We start from the raw sequence: 11,351 nt of genomic DNA on the forward strand, positions 1-11,351 counted from the left end.
AAATAAATGTGGCTTCCTTCATTTGTGCACATAGAGCAGCAAATGCCCGACGATAAACAAGTGAAGGGGTACCATCCCTGGGAAATTGACAAAGGTCACGGAGCAGGCAGATCCAGGGACGGAGCCAAGGCAGTGCTGTACCCCAAGTTGTCAAGAAAGTTTTAGGAAAGCGGAAGGAAAGAGAATGGAGCAGTTGACGGAAGCGGTCTCCTGGTGGTAGTAGGGAGGAGGGGCGGCTTGCATACCCTACATCAAAGGAGGCGTCGAAAAAAATGTCATGGGCTGGATTAGCAGGCATGGAAGACAGATGGCTAGCGTAACGACTCAGAAGGACTGCTCGCCGATTGGACAGCGGAGGTTCAGCAGTCTTAGCATAAAGGCTTTCCACAGGGCTGGTGTAAAAAGCTCCAGACACTAAACGTAATCCACGGTGGTGGATAGAGTCGAGACGACGAAGAATAGACGGGCGAGCAGAGAAGTAAACTATGCTTCCATAATCCAATTTCGAGCACACTAAGGCGCGATAGAGGCTGAGAAGGACCACTCAGTCCGCTCCCCAGGAGGTACCATTCAGGACACGGAGGGTGTTGACCGATCGCAGACAGCGAGCTGAAAGATAGGAAACGTGGGAGGGCCAGCACAGTTTTCTGTCAAACATAAGACCAAGAATTTAGCGATGTCCGAAAACGGAAGGTTGACAGGTCCTAGATGTAAGGAGGGTGGAAGAAACTCCTTACGTCGCCAAAAATTAACACAAACAGTCTTACTGGGAGAAAAACGGAAGCTGGTTTCGGTGCTCCAAGAGTAGAGGCGATCGAGACATCCTTGAAGAAGTCGTTCAAGAAGGCTGGTCCGTTGAGAGCTGTAGTAGATCGCAAAATTGTCCACAAAGAGCCCTGGGGTACCGTTTTCTTGGGAGAAAGTACGGGAGAGAGTAGTGTTCACCCGCACTCTAAATGTGCGCTCTGCCATAAATTCGCGAAGAAAAAGGGGCAGCCGACCTCGAAAGCCCCAAGAGAACAGTGTGCGAAGGATGCCTGTCCTCCAATAGGTATCGTATGCTCTCTCCAGATCAAAAAATATTGCTACTGTTTGGCATTTCCAGAGAAAATTGTTCATAATGTAAGTGGAGAGAGAAACAAGATGGTCAACTGCAGAGCGATGCTTTCGGAAACCGCATTGGGCAGGTGTTAAAAGACTGCGGGACTCCAGCCACCAAGCTAAACGGCAATTCACCATACGGTCCAAAACCTTACATACACTACTCATGAGAGAAATGGGGCGATAGCTAGATGGGAGATGTTTGTCCTTTCCAGGTTTCGGAACAGGAACGACGATAGCTTCCCGCCATCGTCTGGGAAAAGTACTGTTGGTCCAAATTCGATTATAAATGCGAAGGAGGTAATGCAGACTATGGGTTGATAAATGCAGCAACATTTGGATGTGGATACCATCCGGTCCTGTGGGGGGGAGGAGCGAGAAGAATAGAGTGCATGTTGGAGTTCCCACATGGAGAAAACAGTATAATAGCTTTCGCGATTTTGAGAGAAGATAGCAAGAGGTTGCACTTCCGCTGCATGTTTCTTCGAGGGAAACGCTGGCGGGTAATTTGAAGAGCTCGAAATCTCAGCAAAGTGTTTACCCAAGGAGTTAGGAATTGCGACGGGGTCCACTAATGTATCACGCACGACAGAGCCCCGATACCGGGGAGAAACTAGGCTTGCCTGATAACTGTCGAAGCTGACTCCAAACTTCCGAGGAGGGAGTGAAGGTGTTAAATGAGCTAATAAAGAATTTCCAGCTTGCCTTCTTGCTATTGCGGATGACACGACGGCATCGCGCACGGAACTGCTTATAGCGGATACAGTTGGCCAAAGTAGGATGGTGGCGGAAAACGCGAAGAGCATGTCGCCGCTCACTTATTGCGTCACGGCATGCCTCGTTCCACCAAGGAACTGGGGGCGCCGGGGCAATTCGGAAGGGCGTGGTATTGAACGTTCCGCAGCTGTAAGAATAACGTCGGTAATATGTGTGACCTCATCGTCGACGCTAGGAAAGTGACAGTCATCGAATGTCGCTAGAGACGAAAAAAATGTCCAATCGGCTTGGGCAAACTTCCAACGTCGCGGGCGCATATAGGGCAGTTGAGGCTGCAGTCTAAGGACACATGGAAAGTGGTCACTCGAGTGTGTATCATCAAGGGCGAACCATTCGAAGCGCCGAGCTAGCGGAACAGTACCGACCGCAAGGTCCAAATGAGATAAATTTGTCGTGGAGGCAGACAAAAATATAGGTACCCCAGTGTTGAGGCAAACTAGATCTGCTTGGTGGAAGACGTCTAGCAATAGTGAGCCCCGTGTACAAGGATGTGGAGATCCCCAAAGCGGGTGGTGGGCATTGAAGTCCCCAACCAGCAAATATGGGGGTGGAAGCTGACCAAGAAGATGAAGGAGATCAGCTTGTGCCATTGGTGTGGACGATGGAATGTATACAGTACAAAGAGAAAAGGTATATCCAGAAAGGGAAAGACAGACAGCGACAGCTTGGAAGGAAGTGTTTAAGTGGATTGGGTGATAATGGAGAGTATCATGGAGAAGAATCATGAGTCCTCCATGGGCTGGAGTGCCTTCAACAGAGGGGAGATCAAATTGGACAGACTGAAAATGGGGGGGAACAAAGCGGTCATGGGGACACAGCTTTGTTTCCTGAAGACAGAAGATGACCGGCGAGTAGGATCGTAAGAGGATCGACAATTCATCCCGATTGGCTCGAATGCCGCGGATATTCCAGTGAATAATGGACATAGGGTGAACAGAAAAATGGAGGAACGTGACCAAGGTTGCCGTCAACTCAACAACTGCTCAGACACAGAAGACGCCCGAGGGCAATTTCCACCAGGTGGTGCTGTAGGTGAGACACGCCTTGGTGGAGAAGGAGATGAACTGGATTTCTTATTAGCCTTCTTGGAAATATGATGTTTAGATGAAGGAGGAACTGACGGTTGTGAAGTTGCGGTACGTAAAAAATCTTCACGAGTATGCTCTTTTTTCGAAGTCTTGTCTGACTTTTGGGCTCGAGATTTAGCAGAACCCGATGAAGGGTGAGCCGTAGACTAGGCAGGCGAAAGTGGTGAGGTTGAACGGGCGATCTTTGCGCTGGCCGATCTGACGACCGTGGTACTAAAGGTGAGGTCGCAAGTCTGCGTGGCCGGCTCCTTTGTTGGCCGAGGAGAAGCAAGGACAGCGCTGTATTTTCCTGTCCGAGGCACGGTGGGCTGTCGACTGGCGAATAATTTTCGAGCAGCAAAGGTCGACACCTTTTCCTTCACTCTGATTTCCTGGATGAGCTTTTCGTCTTTAAAAATGGGGCAATTTCGAGAGGAAGCAGCGTGGTCACCCATACAGTTGATGCAGCGAGGTTGGTTGGTTGGTTTGGGGGATTAAAGGGACCAGACTGCCATGGTCATCGGTCCCTTTTTCCAAAGACAAAGAACACCCACAGAGAATAAAAACAAGGAACAGAAGAGATCACAGACGAGACAGAACAAGAGATACTGAGACAAAGACAAGACAAGACAAAACAAACTAAAACCACACAGAGTGTGACGGTGGTTGGCCGACCATAGACAGAAAAAAAGGAAAGGCCAACCACGTAGAAACACATTAAAAAATCAGTGTAAAACCATAGGCCAAAGGCCAGAATCAATACAAAACAATAAAATAAAACATAAACACTCAGAGTAAATGATAAAATCCCCCTGCCCGAATAAAACGTAAAACTAAGTCAGCCATAGTGGAGTCGTCTGTTAAAAGGGCAGGGAGCGTAGCAGGCAGCGCAAATGTCTGCCTGACCACAGCTAAAAGGGGGCAGGCCAGCAAAATGTGGGCCACTGTCAAAGCTGCCCCACAGCGACATAGAGGAGGGTCCTCCCGGCACAGTAAATAACCGTGTGTTAGCCAGGAGTGGCCAATGCGGAGCCGACAAAGGACGACGGAGTCCCTGCGGTTGGCTCGCATGGATGACCGCCACACAGCCGTCGTCTCCTTGACAGCACGGAGTTTATTGGACATTGTCAGTTCGCGCCATTCATCGTCCCATAGCGCCAAGATTTTGCGGCGGAAGACTGCCCGCAAATCAGTTTCTGGGTGGCCAAGGTCCAGAGATGGCTTGCTGGTGGCCTCTTTCGCCAGGCGGTCAACATGTTCGTTACCCGGGATACCGACATGACCGGGGGTCCACACAAAGACCACAGAGCGGCCGCAACAGGCAAGAGTATGCAGAGACTCGTGGATAGCCATCACCAGACGAGAACGAGGGAAATACTGGTCGAGAGCTCGTAAACCGCTCTGGGAATCGCTACAGATAACGAAGGACTCACCTGAGCAGGAGCGGATATACTCTAGGGCACGAAAGATGGCGACCAATTCAGCAGTGTAAACGCTGCAGCCATCCTGCAAGGAACGTTGTTCGGAACGGTCCCCTAGAGTGAGCGCATATCCGACACGACCAGCAACCATCGAACCGTCAGTGTAGACAATACCAGAGCCCTGATACGTGGCCAGGATAGAATAAAAGCGGCGGCGGAAGGCCTCTGGAGGGACTGAGTCCTTCGGGCCCTGTGCCAGGTCCAGCCGAAGGCAAGGGCGACGAACACACCATGAGGGTGTATGCAAAGTAGCCCGGAAAGTAGGTGGAACAGTGAAAACCTGAAGCCCAGAGAGAAGCTCTTTGACGCGGACCGCTATTGTACAACCAGACCGGGGCCGACGATCTGGCAGATGGACGACCGATCGCGGGAACAGGAGACGATAATTTGGATGCCCGGGCGAGCTGAGAACATGGGCAGCATAAGCGGCCAGCAAACGTTGGCGTCGGAACTGCAGGGGGAGGACACCTGCCTCCACGAGTAAGCTGTCCACAGGGCTGGTGCGGAAAGCACCAGTGGCAAGGCGTATCCCGCTGTGGAGAATTGGGTCCAGCACCCGCAACGCAGACGGGGAGGCTGAGCCATATGCCAGGCACCCATAATCCAGACGGGACTGGATTAACGCCTGGTAGAGCCGTAGCAGGGTAGAGCGGTCGGCTCCCCAGCGGGTGTGGCTCAAACACCGGAGTGCATTTAGATGCCGCCAACACGTCTGTTTGAGCTGCCGGATATGAGGCAGCCAAGTCAACCGGGCATCGAAAACCACCCCCAAAAACCTGTGGGTCTCCACCACAGCAAGGAGTTCGTCGGCAAGATAAAGCCGCGGCTCAGGATGGACTGTTCGGCGCTGGCAGAAATGCATAACGCAGGTCTTGGCTGCCGAAAACTGATGCAGCGAGGGGATGGAGTTGGACAAGCACCCTCATGGGCATCCTTGCCACACTTAACACATTTAGCCGGATTGGAACAGGACTGGCTGGTGTGACTGAACCGCTGACACCGATAGCAACGCGTAGGGTTTGGGACGTAAGGGCGAACGGAAATTATCTCATAGCCTGCTTTGATTTTGGATGGGAGTTGAACTTTGTCAAATGTCAAGAAGACAGTGCAGGTTGGAATGGTGTTCGTGTCAACCCTTTTCATGATTATGAACAGCCGTTACGCCCTGGTCAGACAGGTAGTGCTGAATTTCGTCGTCAGACAATGCATCGAGGGAGCGTGTATGAACGACTCCACGCGAGGAATTTAAAGTACGGTGCGGTTCCACCTGGACAGGGAAGGTGTGGAGAAGTGAAGTACGCAGCAATTTTTGTGCCTGGAGGGCACTGACTTTCTAACAACAAGGTGCCATTCCGTAATCCGGAACAAGACTTTACAGGACTTGCAATTGCGTCGACACCTTTCTGAATAATGAAAGGGTTGACCGTGGAGAAGTCGTGACCTTCATCAGACCACGAAACAACAAGGAACTGTGGCAACAATGGAAGAACTGTCTGTGGCTGTGACTCAGTGAACTTACGCTTGTGAGCAGACATAGTGGAAGGGGAGGAAACCATTGCGGAAGAATCCCCCATGATTACCGGCGTCTCCGATGGCGCGCTCCTCCCTTGTGGGGGCCCCTCTCTGAGGGCACTCCCGCCTTAGGTGATTGTTCACACCTCAGGTCACATCTCCCGACAAACGGATGGAGGCACCAATCGGCACTTTCGGAAGGTATCAGCTCGGGTAATCACCCCTCCCTGGGCCTGGCCGTTGCCGGGGGGGGGTACGTACGTGTCCTACCTGCCTACCCGGGGCGGGGAATTACGCGTTACCCCCGTCACCGGCTACGCACGAAAATGCGTGGGTCAGCCTTCGTACACGCACAGGGAGGAAGAAAGAGAAAGGGAAAAAACAAAGAAAGAGAAAGGAAAGAAGAGAGGTCTCAAACGCCGCAGCGGAGAAAAGGGTAAAGAGAAGAGGTAAGGAAAAGAGAAGGACAAAGGAAGGATGAAGACATACAAGCAGAGAAGGCAAAGAATGCGTTACATTTACGAGTGTCCGTCTCCGGACTTAGGCACAAACCATACTCCCCGAGGGGGATAAAGGGAAGGAAAGAGCCAGAGTTGAGGGGAGGGGAGGGGGGGCCCCAAGATGGGGAATAGGGAAGGATGCGGAAAAGGAAGGTATGCAGCCCGGAAAGGAAGGAGGGCCACATTAGCTCGGGGTCCCATGCTCGCTACGTACGTATCCACAAAAGAGTTGTGGACCCCCTGGGGGGCACATTTGGTTTGGTAGATAACATGCCATTTATGTTAGCACCGGGAAGACCAGTTGGGGTGTGGTACCCAAAAACTCATTTGATCTTTGCCCAGACTTGGGAAGGTGACAGATGGCACCCAATGATCAAGACATATCTCTCCCAATATTCCTGTTTCCATCTTTTGATAAGCTGGTGAACGTGGGCACAGAGCTGTTTAAAGGCTATGAGGTGCTCCAGGGAAGGGTGCTGCTTATGCCGCAGTAGAGCTTACTGATGCTCTGTAATTCCCTCAGTGATTTCCATCGACCAAGGGACTGTCTTTCATGAGGGCGACCCTAAAGAATGAGGGATCGTGTTTTCCACCACAGATACGATCATAGTTACCTGCTTAACCATCACATCGATGTTACCATATGGGCGAGATTCATAGGTGACAGCAGAGGTGAAAGCATCCCAGTCTGCCTGGTTTAAAGCCCATTTGGGCAAGTGTATGTGGACTTGACAGTGGGGGAGTGACAGGAAGATGGGGAAGTGATCACTACCACACAGGAGTCATTTTCTCTCCAGTTAATAGATGGGAGAAGGCCAGGACTGCAGTATTTAATAGGCAGAGGTCTATTTCTGACAGTAAATTTTTGACATCTCTGCCTTGGCCAGTAAGCACAGTGCCACCCCACAAGGGGTTTTAGGCTTTAAAATCTCCCAAAAATAGGGAAGGTTTAGGGATTAGTTGAATCAATGCAGCTAAAGCTTTCAGGGGTACTGCACCATCTGGAGGAAGATATACGTTGCAGACAGTTATTTCCTGAGTCGTCCTTACCCTGACAGGCACAGTTACAAGAGAGGTTTGAAGGGGCTTAGGTTCACTGCATACTGAGTTCAGGACAGACACAAACTCTACCTGAAACACTAAGTCACTATGGTTCTTTCAATATCCCCTATAACCAATCAGGTGTTGTATGTATATGGTAAAACTTTACCAAAATTTTGACGTGTCTCCTGTACCTGAATCAAATGATTTAGATTATGTATGTTACGAGACTAATAAACCACAATTCACAATAACTATCTTGTTCTTCCATTTTAGCAACAACTTGATATGCTTCAGACACTAAAATTGTCGAGTCCTAAATAAAGAAAAGAAATAAAATAAATAAGCATTCAGCCAAAAGTTACGTAGCATTCTAGTACAGTTAAATGGTTAAATTTAGCAATGAACTTGTCACAAACAGGTTTAAAACCACCAAATAAACAGCAAAATGAATATTTGAACAATGAGGACAATCAACAAAATTCCGAATTTTAGGCAACATTTTTGCACCTTACTCAAAGAGAGACCAAAATGAAAATAAGTTTTTCTAATAGAATGAAATGTGCTCTGTTGAAGGGTGTTAATGAATGTAATGTTGTAGGTGTCCATTTTGAGATACACGACTTTGAACATGGGTATATTTTGATACATTCACGTTTTTTTTAGCAAATTTAAAGGACAGTAGCACAGTAACTAAACACACAAGCCAGGACAAAATTTGTGATATACTAAACACCCAGACAGATAGTAGTTTGGCAAAAGACCAGGTCCATAGAGCACTTTCTCCACTATTTATGCCTCGTTAAACTATGAGGCAAATTTCTCGCGACATGATTTGTTGCCCACTTTGAACTGAGATTATGCCAAATGCATTGATTTCTGAACTCTACTTGCAACATTTGTGTTTAGAGCACACAAAGTTGTACCACTTTACCCAGAAGCAAGAGTCTAGCTCTTTTACATTAGGAACAGCGGAATGCCAAACTTTACTATTTCTTCACGACTTTTTGGTCTCTGTAAAAGTGGTCCTCACGAAAATGGCTCTAGCACCTCAACCAAGTTACAGGTGAGCCTGAAACTTTGCGTAAATTCATGTAGGGCTCACAGGTACATCCTGTATAAATTTCATCCAAATTGAAGATGGTCGAGCTGGGAACCCAAGGGCACTTCACGTGGAATGACCCAGCTATATGAGGTACTGACACTGAAGTGTTATTACTCTGTGGATGAATTCATGCAGGACAAACTGGAAATTTGAGTTGGATACAAAGTATTACATATTCCAAGAAATATCCTTATAGTGTTATTTATTGCAGTGCTATTATTTATTAGTGTAAACAGCATTGTACCTGTATTATAAATTTTTGATATGTCTCCTGTGTGCAAACAAAATGGACTGCAAATGTACACCAGGAGATGAATAAAACAATTCACAAAAAAATCCAATATTTTTGACATCAATTTGTTGTAGAATCTTAGAACATATTTTGAGCTCAAACATAATAAGCTATCTTTAACAGGCTGACCTCCTTAATGCCAACTAGCCTGTATTTTGATAACATCGATCATATGAAACCCTACTCGCACTTCTCTCACATGAAATAGCATATTGAAAGCTTTGGATCAAAGCAGCCAGGTACTGCAGTGTTTCTCGATTTCTGAAAAGCATTTGACTCAATACCACATCTACACCTGTTACCAAAAATTCAACCAAAAAGGGGTATCAAATGCAATTTGTGACTTTTGGTAGGGGGGGACAGCATGTTATCTTGGATAGATAGTCATCAGATGCAGAGGTAGCTTCACATGTGCCCCAGAGAAGTGTATTGGGACTTTTTCTGTTCATTTTGTCTATTAATGATCTTTCAGACAATATTTATAGTAAAATCGGGCTTTTTGCAGTTAATGCAGTTATGTACATTTAAGTACTATCAGAGGCTGCATAAATATTCAGTCAGATCTTTACGAGATTTCAACATAATGCAGAAATTGGCAACTTGCTGTACATGTGCAAGAATGTAAAATTATACACTTCATGGGGAAAAGAAAAAAAAAAAAAAAAAAAAAAAAAAAAAAAAGGAAATATAGTATCTTATGACTATAACACCAATGACTCACTGATTGAATCCAATTACCATGGAATAACACTTTGTAGGGATATGAAATGGAATGATCACATAGGTTCAGTTGTGGGTAAAGCAGGTGGAAGAGTTTTGTTTATTGGTAGAATACTGGGGAAGGGCATTCAGTCTACAAAGGAGATTGCTTACAAATCATTCGTGCGACAGTTCTAGAATATTGCTCAAGTGTGTGGGACCTGTACCAGATAGGACTAACAGGGGATACTGAACGTATAAAGAGTAGGGCAGCACGAATGGTTAAAGGTTTGTTTAATCTGTGGCAGAGGGTCACAATACTGAAGGAACTGAACTAGGAGGACATTTGAAGATATACATACACTATACTGAGAAAATCTTAACAGTTTCAAGAACCGGCTTTAAATGATTACTCTAGGGATATACTACAAGCCCCTATGTATTGCTCACAGAGGGATCTTGAGGATAAGATTAGAATAATTACCACATGCACAGAGGCATTCAAACAATCTCTTTCCCCACACTCCCATGTGTTGAACAGGAAGAATGCCTAGTTACTGGTACACTGGGGCATGTCTTCTGCCATGAACTGTATGGCAGTTTGCAGGGTGTAGGTGTAGCTGTGGACACTGATCTGCCGAAATCTTTAGGTTCCGCTACTTACATATTAGTGTACTGCAAATTTTGATGATAAACGTATCAGTAAATTTGTCTATTAACCTATTTAGATTCACTGCTTTCATACGACATTTTGGTGTCATTCATCATTAAGGGAAAAGTATTCATTGCACAAAAGTGTGTAATTGGGGTAATAGCTGGATCTGACCCAAGATCACCTCGCACACGCATTTCAGGGACTGGGGATATTCACAGTACCTTTGCAATACATATATTCACTTATTAAGTTTGTTAATAATCCACACCAAAAATAATTGCAAATTACATAGCTGCAACACTAGAAGAAATGACGATTTTTGTTATTATGGTTTAAATCTGACTTTGGCACAGATAGAAGTAAATTATTCTGCCACAAAAGTGTTTAGTCATCAACCGACTAGCATTACAAGTAAGAGGGGTCCAATCAGCATTTAAAAACAAATTTAAAGAATTTCTGAATGACGACTGATTCTATTCAATAGACGAATTTTTTTGATATGAAACAGAAAAAAATATATTGTATAAATACAACTTAAATTGACACGTTCCACATCGTTACGAAATGTATTCAGGATCTACGGACAAAGTATTAATGTACTGTTAAAGGAATAACACTTACTCCGACGTACCAGTACACGTAGAATAATATCTGCATTTGTTTCGTACGTACTTCACATATAAACTATAATATTATCTGATTTACCTTCTGCATATCGCCATCCATAATAAACTATATTTTACGACTGTCAAACCCTATACAATGACAGTCAGAGCTCAAATACACTCGCGCCAAAATTTGTGATAGCGTCAAAGATAGAAACCTGAGTCAGAAGAAAATTTGTTGTATTAAATAACATCATAAAATATTATCTCATCACTCGAAGTATGGTAACAGGGTGCAGTTTTCTCATTTACTAATAACAAAACGATCAACTTACCATAATTATATCCTACGAAACCAGTACGGCTCATACAATATTTGAATAACATTTACTAACTATCTAAGTTGATCCTACTGTAATTATATAAAACTAAATCTATTTTGCAATAGGGAAGGCCAAAATTCAAATTTCGATTATTTCATTAATGTATTATTTCATTTTCAGTTGCTGTTTGTCA

At 45.8% G+C, this 11,351-nt stretch overlaps 1 protein-coding gene across 3 annotated transcripts in view; it reads right to left on the reverse strand.

Moving 5' to 3' along the window:
* LOC124615464 (kinectin-like) overlaps positions 1-11,325 on the reverse strand; it is a 53,712-nt gene extending 42,387 nt beyond the window's left edge. Inside the window, exons 1-2 of one of the 3 annotated variants that reach the window (XM_047143371.1) lie at positions 11,171-11,325; positions 10,852-11,053 (exon numbers count right to left, since the gene is read on the reverse strand). In XM_047143371.1, coding sequence (XP_046999327.1) covers positions 10,852-10,887 — 36 coding nt within the window. In that variant the 5' untranslated portion in view covers positions 10,888-11,053; positions 11,171-11,325. The remainder of the gene's footprint in view (positions 1-10,851; positions 11,054-11,170) is intronic. The other 2 variants (XM_047143373.1, XM_047143374.1) reach the window with 2 other exon arrangements.
* Positions 11,326-11,351: the final 26 nt, after the last annotated feature.

This window comes from Schistocerca americana, chromosome 5 (assembly GCF_021461395.2).
Source record: "Schistocerca americana isolate TAMUIC-IGC-003095 chromosome 5, iqSchAmer2.1, whole genome shotgun sequence".
Classification (NCBI taxonomy): Eukaryota; Metazoa; Arthropoda; class Insecta; order Orthoptera; family Acrididae; genus Schistocerca; species Schistocerca americana.